This window comes from Penicillium malachiteum, assembly GCF_028827825.1.
Source record: "Penicillium malachiteum strain IBT 17515 chromosome Unknown utg000001l:1.0-8184562.0:1.0-8186909.0, whole genome shotgun sequence".
Lineage (NCBI taxonomy): Eukaryota > Fungi > Ascomycota > Eurotiomycetes > Eurotiales > Aspergillaceae > Penicillium > Penicillium malachiteum.
Genome location: NW_026643094.1, coordinates 5,175,778 through 5,194,641, shown reverse-complemented (window position 1 = coordinate 5,194,641; position 18,864 = coordinate 5,175,778). Strand labels below are relative to the sequence as shown.

The 18,864-nt window shown below is 45.9% G+C and overlaps 7 protein-coding genes across 7 annotated transcripts; 3 read left to right on the top strand and 4 right to left on the bottom strand.

The window, feature by feature from the left end:
• Positions 1 to 316: 316 nt before the first annotated feature.
• N7483_001942 (proteasome regulatory particle base subunit RPT5) lies at positions 317 to 1,939 on the bottom strand (the record flags this gene model as incomplete). The annotated part of the gene is made up of 3 exons (XM_057085379.1): positions 317 to 975; positions 1,073 to 1,488; positions 1,638 to 1,939. The coding sequence occupies 3 exons, from the start codon at positions 1,937 to 1,939 to the stop codon at positions 317 to 319; spliced, it is 1,377 nt and encodes a 458-aa protein (XP_056951528.1).
• A 682-nt stretch (positions 1,940 to 2,621) lies between these two features.
• Positions 2,622 to 4,842, bottom strand: N7483_001941 (putative trimethyllysine dioxygenase TmlH; the record flags this gene model as incomplete). The annotated part of the gene is made up of 13 exons (XM_057085378.1): positions 2,622 to 2,648; positions 2,705 to 2,781; positions 2,865 to 2,936; positions 2,994 to 3,482; positions 3,532 to 3,631; positions 3,692 to 3,794; positions 3,863 to 3,965; positions 4,022 to 4,082; positions 4,145 to 4,211; positions 4,277 to 4,294; positions 4,349 to 4,617; positions 4,708 to 4,735; positions 4,787 to 4,842. The coding sequence occupies 13 exons, from the start codon at positions 4,840 to 4,842 to the stop codon at positions 2,622 to 2,624; spliced, it is 1,470 nt and encodes a 489-aa protein (XP_056951527.1).
• A 1,219-nt stretch (positions 4,843 to 6,061) lies between these two features.
• N7483_001940 (uncharacterized protein) lies at positions 6,062 to 6,844 on the top strand (the record flags this gene model as incomplete). The annotated part of the gene is made up of 1 exon (XM_057085377.1): positions 6,062 to 6,844. One exon carries the CDS (start codon positions 6,062 to 6,064, stop codon positions 6,842 to 6,844), a length of 783 nt encoding a protein of 260 aa, XP_056951526.1.
• Positions 6,845 to 8,545: 1,701 nt separating this feature from the next.
• N7483_001939 (putative peroxisomal dehydratase) lies at positions 8,546 to 9,722 on the bottom strand (the record flags this gene model as incomplete). Its single annotated transcript, XM_057085376.1, has 5 exons — positions 8,546 to 8,891; positions 8,960 to 9,053; positions 9,115 to 9,435; positions 9,498 to 9,546; positions 9,603 to 9,722. The coding sequence occupies 5 exons, from the start codon at positions 9,720 to 9,722 to the stop codon at positions 8,546 to 8,548; spliced, it is 930 nt and encodes a 309-aa protein (XP_056951525.1).
• A 2,147-nt stretch (positions 9,723 to 11,869) lies between these two features.
• On the bottom strand, positions 11,870 to 13,314 carry rmtA (protein-arginine omega-N methyltransferase HMT1; the record flags this gene model as incomplete). Its single annotated transcript, XM_057085375.1, has 7 exons — positions 11,870 to 11,876; positions 11,943 to 12,414; positions 12,469 to 12,800; positions 12,863 to 12,972; positions 13,047 to 13,066; positions 13,142 to 13,155; positions 13,220 to 13,314. 7 exons carry the CDS (start codon positions 13,312 to 13,314, stop codon positions 11,870 to 11,872), a joined length of 1,050 nt encoding a protein of 349 aa, XP_056951524.1.
• Positions 13,315 to 14,707: 1,393 nt separating this feature from the next.
• Positions 14,708 to 15,989, top strand: N7483_001937 (PGAP3/PER1 family protein; the record flags this gene model as incomplete). The annotated part of the gene is made up of 4 exons (XM_057085374.1): positions 14,708 to 14,833; positions 14,894 to 14,936; positions 14,994 to 15,768; positions 15,935 to 15,989. The coding sequence occupies 4 exons, from the start codon at positions 14,708 to 14,710 to the stop codon at positions 15,987 to 15,989; spliced, it is 999 nt and encodes a 332-aa protein (XP_056951523.1).
• A 506-nt stretch (positions 15,990 to 16,495) lies between these two features.
• Positions 16,496 to 18,492, top strand: agm1 (phosphoacetylglucosamine mutase PCM1; the record flags this gene model as incomplete). The annotated part of the gene is made up of 6 exons (XM_057085373.1): positions 16,496 to 16,588; positions 16,653 to 16,666; positions 16,763 to 16,907; positions 16,980 to 16,994; positions 17,053 to 17,553; positions 17,614 to 18,492. 6 exons carry the CDS (start codon positions 16,496 to 16,498, stop codon positions 18,490 to 18,492), a joined length of 1,647 nt encoding a protein of 548 aa, XP_056951522.1.
• Between the last annotated feature and the right edge of the window lie 372 nt (positions 18,493 to 18,864).

Genomic DNA, 18,864 nt, shown 5'->3' with positions numbered 1-18,864 from the left:
TCAGCTGTGCCAAATTGATATCTAATGAATATAAAAGTACTAGTATCATGGACATTGATCGGATGAGAATCTTCACTCTGAAGAGGTTGGTAATAATTCGGCTATACTACAAAGGTGGATATCTACTGGTTTCAGGAGACCCTACTGATTCAGTCTAATCGTCATGTTATTTGATTTAAAGGCATAATCACCCGCATGCATAGCGAATTACCAGCCCAGTTCATCGAGCAGAGCATACATACATGACATGGCGAATAACAAAGGAGATATAAGAGATAAACGGACCACCCAGTTCAAGACAAAAGTATACCCAACTCTAGACATAGATGCCCATGTTGGTATCCTTTTTCTTGGCCTGGACCTCGGCAATAGCATCAACGTAGTTCTCATGACCCACCTTGCTCATACCCTTTCGCAAGGCAATCATACCAGCCTCAACGCAAACAGCCTTAAGCTGAGCACCACCGAACTCATCAGTACTACGAGCCAACTCAGCCCAGTTAACACTATCCTCGACTGACATCTTACGCGAGTGAATCTGCAAGATGTTCGCACGAGCCTCCTCGTTTGGAAGAGGGAACTCGATCTTACGATCCAGACGACCGGAACGGAGCAAAGCGGGATCAAGAACATCGACACGGTTGGTCGCGGCCAGAACCTTGATACGGTCGTCTGAGGCAAATCCATCAAGCTGGTTCAGAAGTTCCAGCATGGTACGTTGGACTTCACGGTCACCGGACTTCTCGGAATCGAAACGCTTTGTGCCGACGGCGTCCAGCTCGTCAATGAAGATAATTGAGGGGGCCTTCTCCTTGGCCAGGGCGAAGCAGTCACGAACAAGCTTGGCTCCATCACCGATGAACATCTGTACCAGTTGTGGACCGGCAAGCTTGAGGAATGTGGCGTTTGTCTCGGCGGCACAGGCTCGTGCCAGGAGGGTCTTACCGGTTCCTGGGGGACCGTACATCAGAGCACCTGTAGAAGAAGAGAAATGTTAGTTATATGAGTTGATAAGAGGGGACAAGAAATGAGTAGCTTGGATTAGTCGCGCGGAAGGGAACAAAACACGTACCCTTTGGAGCCTTGATACCGATCTTCTTGAACTTCTCCGCCTCCTTCATCGGCCATACAATAGCCTCGACAATCTCCTCAATCTGCTTGTCCAGACCACCGATATCAGTGTACTTCTCCGTCGGCTTCTCGTCGACCTCCATAGCCTTGACACGGTTGTCATACTCCGCTGGTAGTGTGTCCAGGATGAGATATGAGTCCTTATTGACACCGATCAAATCACCGGGCTTCAGCTTCTCGTGATCGACCAAGCCGATAAGCGGGAGGAAGATAGTTTGACGGGTGGAGGTCTTAATGACAGCGGATTTGCCTACGCGGGTGGCATCCAAGTCGATGTTGGCCCCTTCCTCCGCGGCCTCAGCCTCAACATCAAGATCCAATAACTCGACGACGTTTCCAACGAGGTATGGTAGTTGTCTATTCAACAATGGGAGATCAGTGTCGTGAATCAAAAAAAGCATGATGTATAGCATTTGTCATCGTATCCATTGGATATGACTAGACTCCGCTCCGCAGGGTCCTAGAATCCCGTAGATAATCCATCCAACCCATTTGGGGGTCCGTACCTGTTGTTCTCAATCTTTTCTTGGTTATCCTTGACCTTCTCTCTCATTGTACTTTGCTCGTGTGTCAAACGCTGGAACTCGCTCTTCATAATCCGCATTTCGTTCTCCAGCATTCGCCGCCGCTTGACGATGTCCGCGGTGCTTGAGTGCAGAATTTCGTCATCTAGCAGCTCCTCTTCGTCATCCTTCTTGTCGACATCGTCCATCTCGGCATCCTCATCGCCGCCAGGCTTCTTGCCGTCATCTTGCTTCTTGTCTCTGGTTTCGCGCTCAAGGTCGTCGAGGTCCTCAAGAGTCGACATGATGGATGGTGAATTATCAAAGAGTTAGGTGAAAAAAAAACAATCGGACCGTAGAATAATTAGGCTATTAAATGACGAGGTGGACAATTCAAAAAGGATATGTGGAAGATGGAATTCGGGAGGTAGAAGGTTGGAGAAGAGCTCAGGTGTGGCCGAGCTCCAACAACGTCAGCCAATCACGTGATTATCAACACTACGCTCTACGAAAGGGTCTAGCTAGTTCATCCCATTTTTATGAACTTCCTGTACATTTATTACCCGTGGACCTTCTTTTACTACTTGGATACTAGGGGTTTTTCGATCGTCTAGCATTATTCCAGTTAAACTCTTCAGCTGCACAGTTAGTCGATATCTCTATTTTTCTTCCATATCCACATGTGCAACTTTCAAACTTGAAGATATACTACGGCAGTTAGCCTACCTCCGAGTCTTCAGGTATTCCGGGCACTGTAGGTAGTACTTACATACTCAGAGGAGTAGGTAGTCATTCCGAGGTCGCATAGTACAAGTACGACTAACAATCCAGCGGAGTATACATATAAACATGGGTGCTTGTATAAATGTCAGGCTCATTAGTACGATATGGCTTTCTATTTAACAGAGCTTCGTAGCCAAGTACATCCATGGATAATTTTTCCAAATTCACTTGCTTCGCACGGCGCTAGGTAGGACTTGTCTAGATTTAAATGGAAACCTGTCGACGAGGCACCTAATTAATAAATGGAGCCGGGGTGTGCAAAAGGCCCCCCCCTTGAATGTGGGCACAGTTCCCAAGCTGTTCAAAACCTTCTCTCGGCCATACTTGAGAAGTCGAAGTCGTGAGATGAAATCGTCATTATTGACTATTGTTGATAGTTAGCAAGGTGAGCTTTCTGTAAGAGCTGAATCACTGAGGACAACCCAGTATCGCATTTCGAAGACATACTGTAACCACCACACATTCTTCGCTTCCCAGTGAATTCAGAGCGGCCGTGTAACATTCTCCAATTGTCAAAAACTGGATAAATATCTAGGTTAGCCGATTCTTTTTATATTTATCTCATTTCATACTCACTTAGGGCTGTTCCCGGCTCCAATTGGGTCCAAATTTGGCGAGATTCCTCATTAAGAATCTCATTAAATCGTCTGGCCGCATTATACCAACTCTTTTGGACTCGTAGATTCCAATCACTCTTCGGCGCCCGATCGTAGTTGTTCCAGCGGACCTGGTACACCCTACCTGTGTCGGGATGGACAGATAGCACAGGAGCACGTGCTGAGGGCTGAATGCAGACATCTTCGTTGCCGCTTGAATGCCACGAATGTCTCTGCTCAATTAAAGACGTGAACAACTTCTTATTATCCAATCTAAGCTTGTTAGCAGCGCTAAGGGCATCCACGAGAAGACTCTCTCCTCCACTGCCATCGGTGTGTGATAGTAGATGGAATAGTTGAAGCCTTGCTGGGTCGGTGAAATAGGCGTTGTCGGTATGTCCACCGAGGAACTCGTTGGTGTACGCAGTATCCTTGAAGGTAAGGTCTGCAGTAAAGTCCCAGAATCCACCTGAGGCTTGTTAGTTCGGATTGAGAAAAATTGATGTAGGATTTAATACCATAGTGAGTATGCCGAATGAACGAGATGCGCTCGATCAACGTCTTTGTGGCTTCAGGGGTGACTGGAACTCCCTTGATAAAACAGAATCCATTGAGCCACTGAGAATTTCGGAGTTAGTCTTAGATTTTCGGAGAAAGGTATACAAGATGAACACATACTATTTTCCATAACCAATCCAGCACTGCACTCTCATCAGACACCACCTCTCCAAACTGGACTTCCGGATATTTTCCATCTTTGACGTATGGGGTGTAGATGGGCCTGTGATGCTCATTAGCATGTATAAATTCCCCCCCCCCCCCTCAAGAGGAATCCACAATGTTACGTACCTGACTTGTGGGAGCTTCTTGTAATTTAGAGGCACAGACCATGGAGTTATCCGGTGTGCGTCCAGCCAATCCCATGGATGAGTTGATTCGTGTCCATCGGTCCCTTTGTTTGAGTTAGATCAAAATTAGTTCAGTCATCTTTTGGAGGAGGTAACTAACAGGAGATCTTGACATCTTTATCGTTAGTTTCAAAGTTTGTCACGTCAACATCGTGAGAAATCTATAGACGGAGTGTGAGCCCATAACTTGAGCACTAGGATTGCTCTCAACAAAGACACAAACCAAAAAAGTATCAGAAATTCTTTGCTTCGTCTCAGGGTGAATGCATTTTGGGCACTGGCAGTTTTCTCTGAAATCTTTCTGTTAATGGGGTCCCAATTTCGAAGAATTTCATGTATGGCTATGTAGCCTCACCTAAGGAAGAATTTCCCGCTATTGTGGAGAGTTAGTATCGCTCCAGACAGATTCAATTTGAAGCATGCTTACAGCTTAAGCTCGTCCCATACTGCGCTATTGTCCCTTTTCAATGGAACATATCCTCTTTCAAATGCATTATAAGCTGCCTTCAATTCCTCCTCCTTGTTAAACTGCTGGAGAATAGGTATTTGCTTTGCGTTTTCGGGGATAGTGAATTCAGGCGACCGCCATGGAGGTGACCTCTTAAACTTGGCTGTTTCTCCTTTGGATTTCCTGTTCTTCTCATTGTAAGAAACACCCCCTGAGATCGTTCTCGACCCAGCTGCATATTGGATGTTCTGGGAGATACTGATCAGTCCGGTGTGTGAATCTTATGGAATTCCTTGTTTTGGAGTAAGAAATGGCTGTGGTCAATGGTCATAACATACCAAGCTAACTTGCTGAGGGGTATGCGCCCTGCTATTGTTAGTCTGGGTCAAAGGACAACTTCTGCGTAAATTCGCATACCGATTGACCTGCAGGGGGACCTTGGGGCGAATCAAGGCCGCTCGTGTGGTATTCATGGCGTGATGGGCTTTAATGCAGTTGAAAGTGAAGCTGGACTGCTCGGGTATGTAACTTGTAAGTAGATGTACTCCATGATATCTTCCGAGGTCCACGGGTCCTGAAAAGCGGGGCTTACCTAATAGGGTCAACGCTGCGGGCCCACGCGGGCGCGTTATACGATCAGGCTCAGGCTCCCGAGGTCATACTTAACTAAGCTACAGCTCGAAGCCTCGAACCACCCACTGTTAGTTGTATCCATAGGCGAATGGTCACCGACCCCTCCATATATATACAAGTCACGGTGCCTACAGGGGTACATAACTAGGGGGGGTAGGCTAGCCGCTGTATAGTTGGATGAGGAACAAAATAGGTATGTAGTACAGTATACCGATTGGATAAATGTAGACTTCCAAGGTTGAAGATGTCAACTCAAATAATGCTAGACGGTCAAAAACCTCCAGGGCTCCAGTACCCAAGTAGCGAAAAGTAGGAACCCGCCTTTCAAGTCCCAAGGTTATGGAGGACCGCCCCGAAGTTGGAACTATGGACCCTCGTCGAATTCATTGCATCATCCATGGACCCTCTCATTCTTTTCTTCACTGCCAGACACATATGGGTTTCTTTGGACTCCTATTGTTATTATCAGGCCCAGTCCACGGGTTCCGCAGAAAATGAACGTTTCTTCAAATAAGGCTATTAAGGCTTTACTCCTACCGGACTTTTCATCATTAATACGATCATATCACAGTCAACTGATCTTTTATGATGGAGCACAAAGCTCCCAGTTGGTTACTCAATTTCACAGACCTTCCAGCTGAGCTGGTGCTTTTTATCTGTGATTTTCTATCGCCAGCTCAGATGACATGTCTAGCCCTCTGCAACCACGGCTTGATGGATTTATTTGCTCCAAATGGTCCGAGGGCTCTGAGTAAACGACTTCTCCGAGGGCGACCTGGAAATATGACAAGTGAATGGAGCACTTTTTTGGCTATGCTTTCAAACGATCTTCCACAATACTACCTCTGCTGCATCTGCTTGCGACTCCATCTCTGGTGTACTGTCAACCCGCCAGGAATGGATCACTTGCAGCACATCGATTGGAAGGGCAGGCCCCAAAAATGTTTCCCGCGGCTTGAAAACGAAAAGGAATACGTCTGGCTGTGTGGATATTTCAAAGTAGACTGTTATGTGTCTAGCACCTGGTATCATTTCCATTTTGTTCACCTCCAACTGATGATGCGGTGGTTCCGCTATGGGCCGGCATACGGCCTGTCTCCTGATACAGCTTTCTTCACTCAGGTGAACGTACACCCTTTATCGAAATTTAAAGGGTCCCGTCTCGCATCGTTTTCGCCTGGCCCGGTCAACGAAATGTTCTACAAAGGCTATCTGACGCATATTTTCTCGGTTGAGGCACGAGCGTATCCAACAACCCCAAGTTTAGTCCTGGGACTTCAGGACATAGGCGTGGTATCGCGAGACTTTGCGCCCATGCTGATACCGAAAGAAGAAGTCGTCAGCATCTCGATATGCCGCCATTTTCACACCGTGAACCAAGAACCTTTCAATCTTTTCAAGTCCCACATTGAGGCATACTGTGCTAATCGAAGTCAGGGTATTTCCCGAGGCAACTGCAAAGAATGCAATACGGAATATGAGATTCGGGTTCAAGAAGCTGATACACACGATGTAACCCTCACAATTACACGTTGGATTGACTTGGGATCTGGGCTGAGTCTAGAAGATATACGGTGGAGATGCTATGTTTTCTTTGAGCCAGGCATAGTCCATACTTCGGACATCGTCTCTGATCCTCGTCAACGGTTTGAACAGGCCCCAGTCAGCTACGGAAGTTCCAGGAATGTATCGTTCGAGGAGCGGTATCGCGGGAATATGTCTTTGATGCATGCGCAGAGGTATAAGAATAGGATGAGGCAGGTTAGGGATTACTCCTGGGCCACCAACTATGATTTTGACTTACAAAGTCGCGACAAGGATCGGGGTTGCTGTATTGCTTAGCTGCGCTTGAATTACCTGAGCCCTGGAGGTGACAAAAATGGCATTTGGGTGCTGGAAGACTTTCTACTCGTTATTGCGGCCATTGATAGTCACAGTGTTCCATTTCCTATTACCAGCGAAATTGATTGCAATTTATTATCTAGGAGAAATTCAAGTCCAAGATTTTTTATAGGGTAGGCTTTACTGTCAAGCATGTAGCCTGAGGCATTCTCTTGCACTCAACGTGCCTTCCCATTTAGGAAGGAACACGACTTGACGAGGAAGGCACGACAGCGACGGCGACCCAACAAAAAATGGCGAGTCTGATTTGATCTTCTTCTTTTCCCCTTCCTTCTTCACCCCAAAGCATCGCGATTATAAGGTGTATTCAGTTTCCCTTGATTATACCATGATGTCCGGGTTAGAGTGCAAAGGAGTGTCTTTCAACGAGGCCATGCTGACAGTGGGGACGTGGGTTGCTACCTCCCTGGCAACTATTTTAGCTGGTCTCTGGAACCGATACTACATAGTACGTCAAAAGTCTGGTTACACCCCTATGCCTAAAATCTTCAAAGTTCAATATCTTAACCAAATCTTTTTAAAATTTATTTTAAATCCCTATCTAGATCTTTTATTCTATGTAGATGATATATATATTTCTGGTAAAAATTTATGACTCTATTTATGTGAGAAATTAGAGCTTTCTTATATTAAAGATAAAAATTTTACTGGCGTTTTAATGTAAAATATTATAAAAGATGATATATTATAAATTGCCTTGATCTATAGGAAAATGGTAGATAAATTGAATTTGGTTTATTCTAAGATAATTAAAAGTCTTTGTGTAGTATTATAAGTGCTTGAATAGGAACCTTGTAAAAAGAATAGATTTTGTGGTTTTTTTACTATGGGCGCTCATAGTAAAATGGTATTTTTCTACTTTGACTTAACTTTCGGAATCTATAGCTTATTTTTCGTAAATGAATCGTAAATGAAAACAAAGAACTTCTGGTATAAAGGTTATAGACTGATCAAATTTCTACAAGATCATGATTTCATCATAAGATATAAACTTTGTGGAAGGTAGATAATGGTGGTGGAAAATGGTGGAAAATGGCGATTTTGTATGGTAGGTATAAGTATGCAACCAGACTTTTGAACAGGCATGTACAACAAGCGTACGAGCCAGCCCGAGTCTGAGCAGACAGCTCCAATTCGTGTGCAAGTTGAGGTTGCGGATCCTAGGATCCCCCGTCTCGAGGAGCTCATGAAAACATTGGAGTTAAGGGTCAGATTGACTCTGTCTGTCGGGAAAAGGGCAAGAAAAAACCCGCTGGCCATCCTGAGGCTACGTCTGGTTAATGGGCTCTAGGGCTCATTGCTGGATGTGGACTCCGGTGGTTACGTGCATATAGTATGCATGGCGGTACATCCCAGAGGTGTCTTCGGATGCTTCTGCGCACCATCCTTGATTCAACACCTGGGTGGTGCGTCAGCGACGGGTTTGCACTTCTGCGCAGTGCTGACGACTAGTACCTTATGTGGTATCCATACTGGAGCTCATAAGAGAAGCTAAGACAAACCCATCTGTAGAATTTACTGACCATCCACCTGCCATCTTCTCAAGTACTCTCTTCAAATGTTTGGTATCTGTAATCTTCATGGCATGTTATTAATCTCAACCTACACATGGATGGGTATATGAATAGTGCATATGGTAGATCACAGCTTGCTCTTCGCCACAGTAACCTTCAACAAACACCGCCCATTACTCAAAACAACCTTGTCGTTTTGGTTCTTAGTGACGAATCGAATTTCCTCGAATCCATCAGGTCCAGCATTACCCAAGCGCCAGATCTCAGTGGTGAGCTTATCACCCGGTCGAACAGGCGAGGCAAAACGAGCCTGGAACTCTTTCAGGTTGGCCGGATCGCCCCCGCCAAGAAGACGCAGGATTCCGTGTGCGGCTGAGTTCCAGCTAAACAGACCGTGGATGATAATGCCGCCGAAGCCCATCTTTTGGCCTGGTTCAGGGGTAGCGTGAAGAGGGTTGTAGTCTCCATTGAGGCTGTATCGGTGTTAGTATATCACTTTGGGAATTTGATGTATAAAGGAACTTAGTAGGCGGGCTCATACCGGTACAGGTGTGCGGTCTCCATGTTGCTCTGGACGACGTGCACGGCATCAGGAGCCTTACCATGAGGGGGAGGGAAGTTGACAGTAGTAGGACCTGAGATTTGCATAAGCGACCGGATTATTATGTTTGAATTTAGAGCCAGTGGCTCACTCACCCTTAGGGCCACCCCAGCCGCCCTGTCCAACCAAGAAACCGCTAGACAGAACCTTTGAGTAGACATCGCCTGTTGCCTTGTCGACAATGGACTGCTCGGTTTCCACCACGGTACCGGGCTTGCCCTTGTCGTATACACCGATGACCTTGTTACGTAGCTCGAATGTACGTCCAGCACTGGTAGGAGGCAGGGGCTTCAGAACAGTCAGCTTGCGCTGGCCGTCAACACCATGGCGGTGATCCAGGGCCGGAACCCCAGGAATATGGGTTGCCTTTTGGCGGGCATAGAAATCAGTGACCTCCTGGTCAGTGAGCTTAAAAGCTGTATTGTTGGATGTCAGTGTCAGCTGCAAGGCATATTTAATTTCTCGTTGAGGCACATACGGAGAATAAGGGGGTAGGTCGGGAACACAGCAAAGTTGGGGTGCAACTCCTATTTTGTACCGTTAGAGAACATTTCGGTAGATCAATCGCTTTTTGTGGACCTACATAGAGGAACTGCAATTCATCGGCCTTACAGCCGATGCTGTTGGCGAAGAGTAAGACATCGCGCTTCTGCCAGGAGACCTCCTGGGCCGGGAATTCGTGACCAGCTCCGGGGGCAGGCATGATTATAATTGATATGAAACAAAGGTATTGAAAAAAGGAGGAAGAGAGAATCTTAAAAACTTGAAGAGCGGAGACTAGGAAGCTAGCTGTTAAAGTAGGTGAGCGCCAACTGCGGGGCGTCCCTGGAACCGAGGATCTGATAATGATTTGTTCCCATAATAAATTATAATTACCGAAGACGCGGCAGCTGCTTGGCACCGGCATATCTACCAGACTGGTTTATGTTGGCGCGTCAAACAATTCACCTGCCCAGGTCAATTGGTGACTTAGTAAGTCTGCTTATGGAGACCTCCGAGGTCGGGATGACCAGATACCTAGTAGATACTAGACACAAATTGTAAGAATATCTGGCCCATACTTACCCGACTGGTTCAAAAATGTTGATTAAGCACTCAAGTGCGTGGGCCCTGGAGGTGGATACTACTAGTTCCGAAGCAACCAGCTTCAAACTGTCTTACATACTGTCTATATACTAACATTGGAAGCGCTTGAGATTAATTTCGCCCTACTAGGCCAAGTTTGTCAAGTTTGTCGACTTTTACGTGTATTGCCGTCGCCTCCGTTCTCTAAACAGGACGTGAACGTTGGAAGATTATCTACTTACCGGAATAAGACGCGGGTAGATTCCAACATTTGAACCTTGGAAGGTTTTAAGGGCTTTTCATCGTTGATCTGAATGTTATCTTCCAAGGTTTTCAACTTCTTAATTTTGTTTCCGGCAATATTTGAACCGTCCTCAGCACAGGAAAAACTTCAGAATCCATCCACACTCGATATGGCACATTTCCTTAAGCCACCAGGGAAAAAAGAGAGAAAGTTGGAGAAAAAGGGGGAAATATATGCATTGCAATATCACCGCTTGGAAAAATTACTTCGCTTTGAAGGACCGTTCCATGGCGCGAATGGAATCCCATTTCTTCTTGAAACAGAACATGAGCTTCGGGAGATTACTCAGGAGGAGATATTCCTGGAAAAACAGATGAAGCAAGCTCCAGAGAAAAGAAAAGATTATGAAGCGAATCTCCGAAGTCTTAAAGAAAAATACTTCCTAGCTGATCAGACAAGAGCTCGACTAAACGTTCATATTGCCTGTGGGCCCCTGAAAGATTGTGCTAATAGGGGTGGATGTTGTGGCCGAGCCTGTGGATGTTGTCAAATTCGCCATCTTCAAGTTGGAGCGACTCGACAGTCGGGAGTAGGGCATTGTACGGTTGAATGTGGATGCTGCCAGGAGGATCGGAGGTTTGCACTTTCAGATAGTGCAAAAGAGCATATGAAAGTCTTATATTCATTAGATCAATCATATGATCGTCGATATTTTCGGAAAATAATGATGGCGTCGGTGTTTGGTCTTGCTTCTGATAGCACCGAGAATCCATTTGATCTGATTGATACGCCACCGAAATATGAAGAGAAAAACAGCTTGGCAACAACTTGAAGTGATCTGCCTATAAGGGTAGCTCAATACCTATCAGTGAAGAATGCTTCTTTGGTTTTATTTGTTTCCAGGCTTTAGTCTACATATGTCTTCTAACCTTGGAAGGTTATACCTATACTAGGTAGTATTGCTTAAGATCAAATGAACTTGAGCTCTAGACATTCAAATGTTCAAGCTGTTTCGCAGGCTGTTCTGTACTAGGCCACTCTGTAGTAGGCTGTTTTGCGCAATTTTAATAATATCTGGCCAATATTTACCAGACCGGTTATTCAGGGTGATTAAGATCGATACTACTAAATAGTTTAGAAAAAGAGATATGAAGATTAACCATTGAAGAAGTTTAATTCCTTTTGGACATAAAGAGCGTCGGAGTTGCTAAACTAAGCATCGACTCGGGGTATATCCATATCCACTTGGAATTCGAGGAGCTTCAGAAAATCTCTCCGTATCGCGCCATGAAGTAATGCCTTTTTCCCTGCCACCCAGATGATAAACGCCAGTGAAATAAACGGGCCGGAACCATGTTAAATAGCCCTGTGCAGATCCTTGCCCATGCTATGCTGCATTGCATTGGTGACGAAAAACTTTCCCGGAGAACGTGAAACTGCGTCGAAATGATCATAGAAGAGAAAAAAAAGAAATGAACAAAATAAAAGCAAAAAAAAATTATCGAAGCAAATTCCGAGAAATGTCAAAGAAGAAAAAAAAATTAGCACCTACAAAAAAGGATTAGCATGGGAAAGTTCAACGCTTCTAAAAAAAAGGGCCTGGTAGAAACTTACATGCGGTAGAAGCAGCTGCCCTGAGCAACACGGTTGGGGTCCTCAACAGCAAAGTTGTACGCGATGTTGATGTCAAGGTCACGCTTGTTCTTGTCGTTGGGTCGGTTCTCGAGTTGACCAGTAACAGTCTCGCCCTCCTCAATAGTAAGAACATCCTGGAGGTAGAAGACAGTCTGCTTCCAGTGAGTGTACTTGGCGTGGGGGCCAGTAGAGAAGTGAATAGGCTTGTGGCAAGCACTGAACTCAATATCGAACCAGGAGATCAGAGCGTGAATGAAGTCACTACGCTGAGCAGTCAGCTTGTAGGGCACACTGAACGCAAGGTCAGCGGCGGTGACGGTGTTCAGGTCGAAGGTGATGATGGGGCAGGGATCGGTAACGAGGGCCTTCATCTCAACGGTGTCGACGAGGGGCTCCTTCAGAGCGATGTCCTTCATGGGGCTGTAGTCGAAGCCGTAGACATTGTCCCAGACTAAAAGAAAAAGTTAGTAAGTTAAGACAAAATGATCCAAGTGGATCTACTTACAGCCAATCTTGTCGTCCTTGTAGTCACCATCCTCAATGGCAGCAACATACATGGTGGCCTTATCAGGGAAGATCTTGCCACCCTCGGCAAGGTAGGTGTCACGAGCGTACAAAACAGTGTCGAGCATGGACTCGTAGAGAAGGAAGTAACCCATCCACTCAGAGATGATGATATCAACCTTGGGGAATGGGAGAACAACCTCCTCCATCTTACCCTGGAGGAGAGTGATCTTGTCGGAGAGGCCGTTGACAGCGACAATCTCCTTGGCCTTCTCGATGATAGAGGACATATCCACACCGATGACATGCTTGGCACCAGCGCGAGCAGCGAACCTGCGCGGGGAATATTGGTCAGTACCATAGATCGACACATTGGGTGAAATTGAGATGCATACATGCTCAGAATACCAGTACCACAGCCAACATCCAGGACGACCTTGTCCTTGAAGATGTGGCGGTTCTGGTAGATCGAATCACGGTAGGAGCGAGTGCGGACATCATCCTTCTATAAAGGAAAAGATTGTTAGAAGATTGTCACAAACAAGATAAGACTAATCTTTCAACTGAGTATTGACTTACCAGCATCTCCTCGTGAATCCCTGAAACAAGATAAAAGCAATCATGTCAGTCAAACCCCGCACTACATTCCCGTTGAAAGCTTTGAGTGTAATTACCGTGGTGGTCGTAGCTGGATATCAATTAGCATCAGTGATCGAAGCTTATATTGTCAGAGGGACCTCATAATCACTTACCTGGTAAAGTAACGAACCTCAGCATGCTCCATGCCAACCATGCGATCGGCGCTGCTGGTGATAGCGCCAGGGGCGGCGGTCTCGGATCCACTCATCCTGGTAACTTAATAAGATTGGAAAAGGGGAAATAATAATTGTTATGAGGGTCGTGAAGATTGGGAAGAAGATGGATCGAAAAGAAAGATCCAGCAAGTAACGCCTCAACTTTTTTTTTTCGAAGGCGGAAGGCGCCAAGCTTCTCCCCAAAAAATCTCCCCGCCTGGATCACGCCAAACTACTTTGGGTAATCATCACGTGAAGGTGAAGCCCCTTCTCCACGTGATAGACTTAGGGCTAATTCCGACCAACTGGTCAACCATCACAGTAGTACTCTGTACGGAGTACGGAGTACATTATACTATTTTACTTGAAGATGGTTAACATTATTGGATAAAATGGAGCCAAAAAAAGAAAAAGAAAAAAAAAAAACCGGATTCGTCTTAAAGAAAAAAAAGACTTGCAAGAAAGATAGCAATTTTTTTTTTTTTTGATTTCCGAGTCTTTTCTTTTGCAAACCTAATCCATGGATCTTTTATACGTAGTCCAAACTTGCCCATGTAGTAAACATCTATTTGAATAGGTATCTGACCTTGAAAATATTGATGTCCTGTCTGGTAGTAGAACCATGATGATAGTAGTTGATAACTACTCCGTACCTAGGCAGGTACTAAAGCTTCAATGTTTAATCTTCAAGTTCGAGTGGAGAACATTTCATATTTGAATACTAGTATTTACTGATATATACAGTAGATATCTTCAAAAGTTCCTAGTTCAAGTTTAATCAAGCATTTGAAGCACTTGAGGCAACATAACAAAGTTTAATTGGATTATTGACCACGACTCGGAGTTGACCATACATACACTGCCAGTGGCATACCTAGGTATACACGTGTGGATAGATGTATAGATCTAGTGGCATTAAAGCCCAATTTGAATCTTCAAATTCAATCATGATATTTTGACCACATCTGCAAGTATACAGGCAACTTGAATTTAGTATTACTAGTAGTGACTCCGAGTTCAGAATTGTAAGCCATAATATACCCAGCCGCACTGGCAGCTCTCACATCATGATGCACTGCACCTAGTAACCTCAGTGCACATGCTTAGAACATGTACTCCGCTCTGGTATACTACTTAGTACTACATGCCATAACAGCCAGTGCTCAAGTGCTGGAGAGCCCGTGATATTGGTGAATGGCAATTAAAAAAATACAATATATAATTTTCTTGCCAGATTGATATTGGGAGCATTCAACGAGTTATAATATTAATATTTACTATTTATATCCAATTTATTGATCATCTCATGGAAATAATCCTAGCCAAGGCGGAATTCAAGTCATTGCCAAGACACCCCTAATCTCCGAGCTTCCGCCCCCAAATTGTGTCCCAGTGTCCAAGGTCGATTCCTCCTAACGCGTGTCCCGAAAAAAGCTACAGACCACCATGAATTTGGGCGCGTATCGAGTGACCTTGTCCACTCTTTTCACCATTCTTCTTGTAGCATGTCTTGTCGGTCAATCATCTGCTTCTCTAGGTGACCATCTCCCAGACTTTCGAGAATGTGTCCAGGTATTCCCTTTCCGCTTTCCTCAACCCCGAACCTTACACACAGCTAACGCATTTCCCCAGGTTTGTAAAACCGAGAATTGTCAGAACGGCAATTCGGTGCTACGTACGATTTTACCCCATCTATGATCATTTTCCTATTTCGCCTTCTGACCCGCCGCAGCTTTCCACCATCGCTTGTTATTATGGACCTGTCCGTCGGAGTGCGACTATACCTGCCAACATGTCATTACCGATCGCCGAGTTTCGCGTGACCCTCCCATGCTGGCCCCTGTGGTCCAATTCCATGGCAAATGGCCCTTCCGTCGCCTGCTAGGCATGCAGGAGCCCTTCTCCGTACTATTCTCCTTCTTCAACTTCCTCGCCCACTGGCACGGCATGTCCCGGATCCAGGAGGCCATCCCCGCCTGGCATTCGCTCCGACCATACTACATGATGTTTGGATATATTGGACTGGCGAGTTGGACATTTAGCATGCTGTTTCACACCAGAGATTTCCCTATTACAGAGAAACTGGATTACTGGGCAGCTGGAGCCAGTGTCCTGTTCGGTCTTTACCTTGCCGTGATCCGAATCCTGCGTCTCGACTTGGAACAGCCGCAGTACCGCCCCGCCTTGCGTCGGATGTGGACAGCCATTTGTATTCTACTATACACCATCCACGTTTGTTACCTGACCTTTTGGTCTTGGGACTATACTTACAACATGGTGGCCAATGTCATAGTTGGTATCATCCAGAACCTACTATGGACTGGGTTCAGTATTGTTCGTTACCAGAAACACCTCGAATCCTGGACGGCTTGGCCTGGTATGATTGTGGCATGGATCATCCTGGCTATGAGTCTGGAACTGCTCGATTTCCCTCCTTGGCATGGATTGATTGATGCCCATAGTCTTTGGCATCTGGGCACCGTGGTCCCTACAGCATGGTGGTATTCGTAAGTCTCTCGCTTGATCTTGCAGTTTTTTTTAAACTTTGCAATTTTCTTTTTTGCCCTTTTCCCTTTTCCCTTTTCCCTTTTCCCTTTTTTGCTTTTCCCTTTTTTGCTTTTTGCCCCTACTGTGTGTTTTCGTTGTGCAGTGACTAATGCATTGCTTCTGCAGGTTCCTTATCAAGGACACACAGGACGATATTGCCGGGCACCGATTGAAGGCGTGAGATAAAGCATAATGCAATGCAATCCGTCAGTTTATACCCATTCAAAAATTCGGTGAGGAACTTGTATAGGTCTGAGGATTCTTTTGTCCCTGCTTGTAGTTGTATAACAGCCGATGAAGGTCCTGGTGACCCATTGCTCCCCCATAATAATATCAAGGCAACTTGAATTCCTTATTCACATCTATCCTAACATTAAAAATGAAAATTAAAAAGCAATAGATCATTTTGCCATGGCCTTACTACTGTAGTATACGTAACATTATATATAATAGATTAAAGGGAAAATGCAAGAATCTATGGAACGTGTTTATGTTCCCCGCTCACCGCTAAGACCCGTCGCATTAAGCCGTGTCTCACTCTAAGCCCCTCGTTCCTTGTTTCTTTTTTTGGTTTCAGAAAAAGTCATCTCTTCCACTTCTCTCAAATAAAAATCAAGATTCTACTGTGTCCTGATCCTTGATCATCAACCTCATCATCTTTCAATTTGAGTTCAACCTTGTGTCACAATGGCCTCTCCGGCTGTCAAGGAAGCTATCACCAAGGCGGCGCTGCAGTATACAAAGCCCCAGGGAAAGGTTTTTGAATATGGTACTGCAGGTGTAAGTGGCTCTGCTCCATTGAAAATTTGACAGGACCTCAAGCTAACTATATATCTTGCGATAGTTCCGCATGAAGGCGTAAGTCTTCCCTATAATCAGACGTGCCCCCACATAACCCCGCGATCATCCTTTTTTTGTTGATGTCGGTTGGCGCTGATTACCCGAACCTCACAGGGACCTTCTCAACACCGTCATCTTCGCTGTGGGTTTGCTTGCTAGTTTGCGTTCGAAGAAGCTCAGTGGCCAATGGATTGGTATTATGGTAACTGCGAGTCACAACCCCGCAGAGGACAATGGAGTTAAGCTGGTTGACCCGATGGTAAGCAACGGACGCCCAAGTCTCGCACCAAATTAATGGGATTCTTCTCTCTAACACCTTTGGAACATCTAGGGCGAGATGCTTGAAGTAAGATCGATATTTCCGACAAAAAACATTCTTGTTCAAAGCTCATTATCCTTTCTAGGCTGAATGGGAGGCATACGCGACAAAGCTTGCCAATGCCCCGCTGGAATCTATCGCTGATGTCTATGACGAACTCGCGAGCAAGATCGATGTGAAGATGACCAACCCTGCCCGCGTCGTCTTTGCCCGCGACACTCGTGCCTCTGGTTCCCGCCTCGTGGGAGTCTTGAACGCCGCCCTGACTGCTACCGAGGTCGAGTTCATCGATTTCAAATACATGACCACCCCCCAGCTCCACTACATTGTGCGCTGCAAGAACACCCTTGGAACACAATACGAGTACGGAGAGCCTTCTGAGCAGGGTTATTACGAGAAGCTTGCAACATCTTTCAAGAAGGTCATGCGGGGAGTCAAGGTCCAGGGATCCTTGACCGTTGATTGCGCCAACGGTGTCGGAGGTCCTAAGCTGCGGGAACTTATCAAGGTCTTGGATACTGCTGGTGGCCTTGACATCAAGGTTGTTAACGATGACGTGATCAACCCTGATGCTCTGAACTTCGATGTAAGCAGACTTCCCTAGAACTATTAATCAACAGCGATCAAGCCTACTAACTACATTCAGTGCGGTGCCGACTACGTCAAGACAAAGCAACGCGCTCCTCCTTCTTCCAAGGCTGGTGCCCTTGACCGATGCGCTTCGCTGGATGGTGATGCTGACCGCTTGGTTTACTACTTTGTGGATGAGACTAACACTTTCCGCCTGCTGGATGGTGACCGTATTGCTACCCTGGCCGCTTCATTCATCGGCTACCTTGCCCAGAACGCTGGCATTTCCCAGAAGTTGAATATTGGTGTTATTCAGACTGCATACGCCAACGGCGCCTCCACCGAATACATTAAGAAGGTGCTGAAGCTCCCTACTGAGTACACCAAAACTGGTGTTAAGCACCTCCACCACGCCGCTCTCCGTTATGATGTTGGCGTCTACTTTGAGGCTAACGGCCACGGCACTGTCACATTCAATGAGAACGCCATGAAGGTCATCCGGAACACCGAGCCTCAATCGCCTGCTCAGAAACACGCTCTGGAGTCCCTCCAGGCTCTGACTGACCTGATCAACCAGGCCGTTGGTGATGCGCTCTCTGATATGTTGCTTGTCGAGGTTATCCTCGCTCACAAGGGCTGGAGCCCCAAGGAATGGCTGGGCACCTACACCGATTTGCCTTCCTTCCTTGAGCGTGTCGAGGTCGACGACCGCTCCATCTTCCGGACTGTCGAAGGGAGTGCCGAGCGTGAGCTCGAGTCCCCTTTCGGTCTGCAGGAGGAGATTAACTCACATCAGTCACAATTCAACCAGGCCCGCAGCTTTGTTCGTGCTAGTGGTACTGAGGATGCCGTCCGTGTCTACGCCGAGGCTGCTACTCGCTCTGAGGCTGATAGCCTCGTTAAACGTGTTAGAGCTGCGGTCGGGAAGGTCGGGAAACCTAAAGCTCAGCAGTGATGACCAAATAACAATATTGGTAAACCCTTTCGCAACCAATAATTACGACAACCTGTTTTTTTTTCTGCTTTTCTTGCAACTGGGGACCCTGCATATGACAGGGAGGCTATGGCCCCAGTAAAAATACTCTCCATATCATTTTGATGCAGTAATGAAACTCATTTAGCATGACTATTAGCGCATGACTATCAGCCTAGCAGTGAATCTTCCATAAATCAGCCTTAGAAAGCCACGATGTATTCAATGTTTAGAATCATTCCCATGGTTTGCTCATCACGTAGAGTATTAGATTCTTGAAGTTCATGGTGCTTGGCTAAACCACGCATGTACTCTTGTTGCATAGAAATCAGAAAATAATGAGAAGTAAATTCA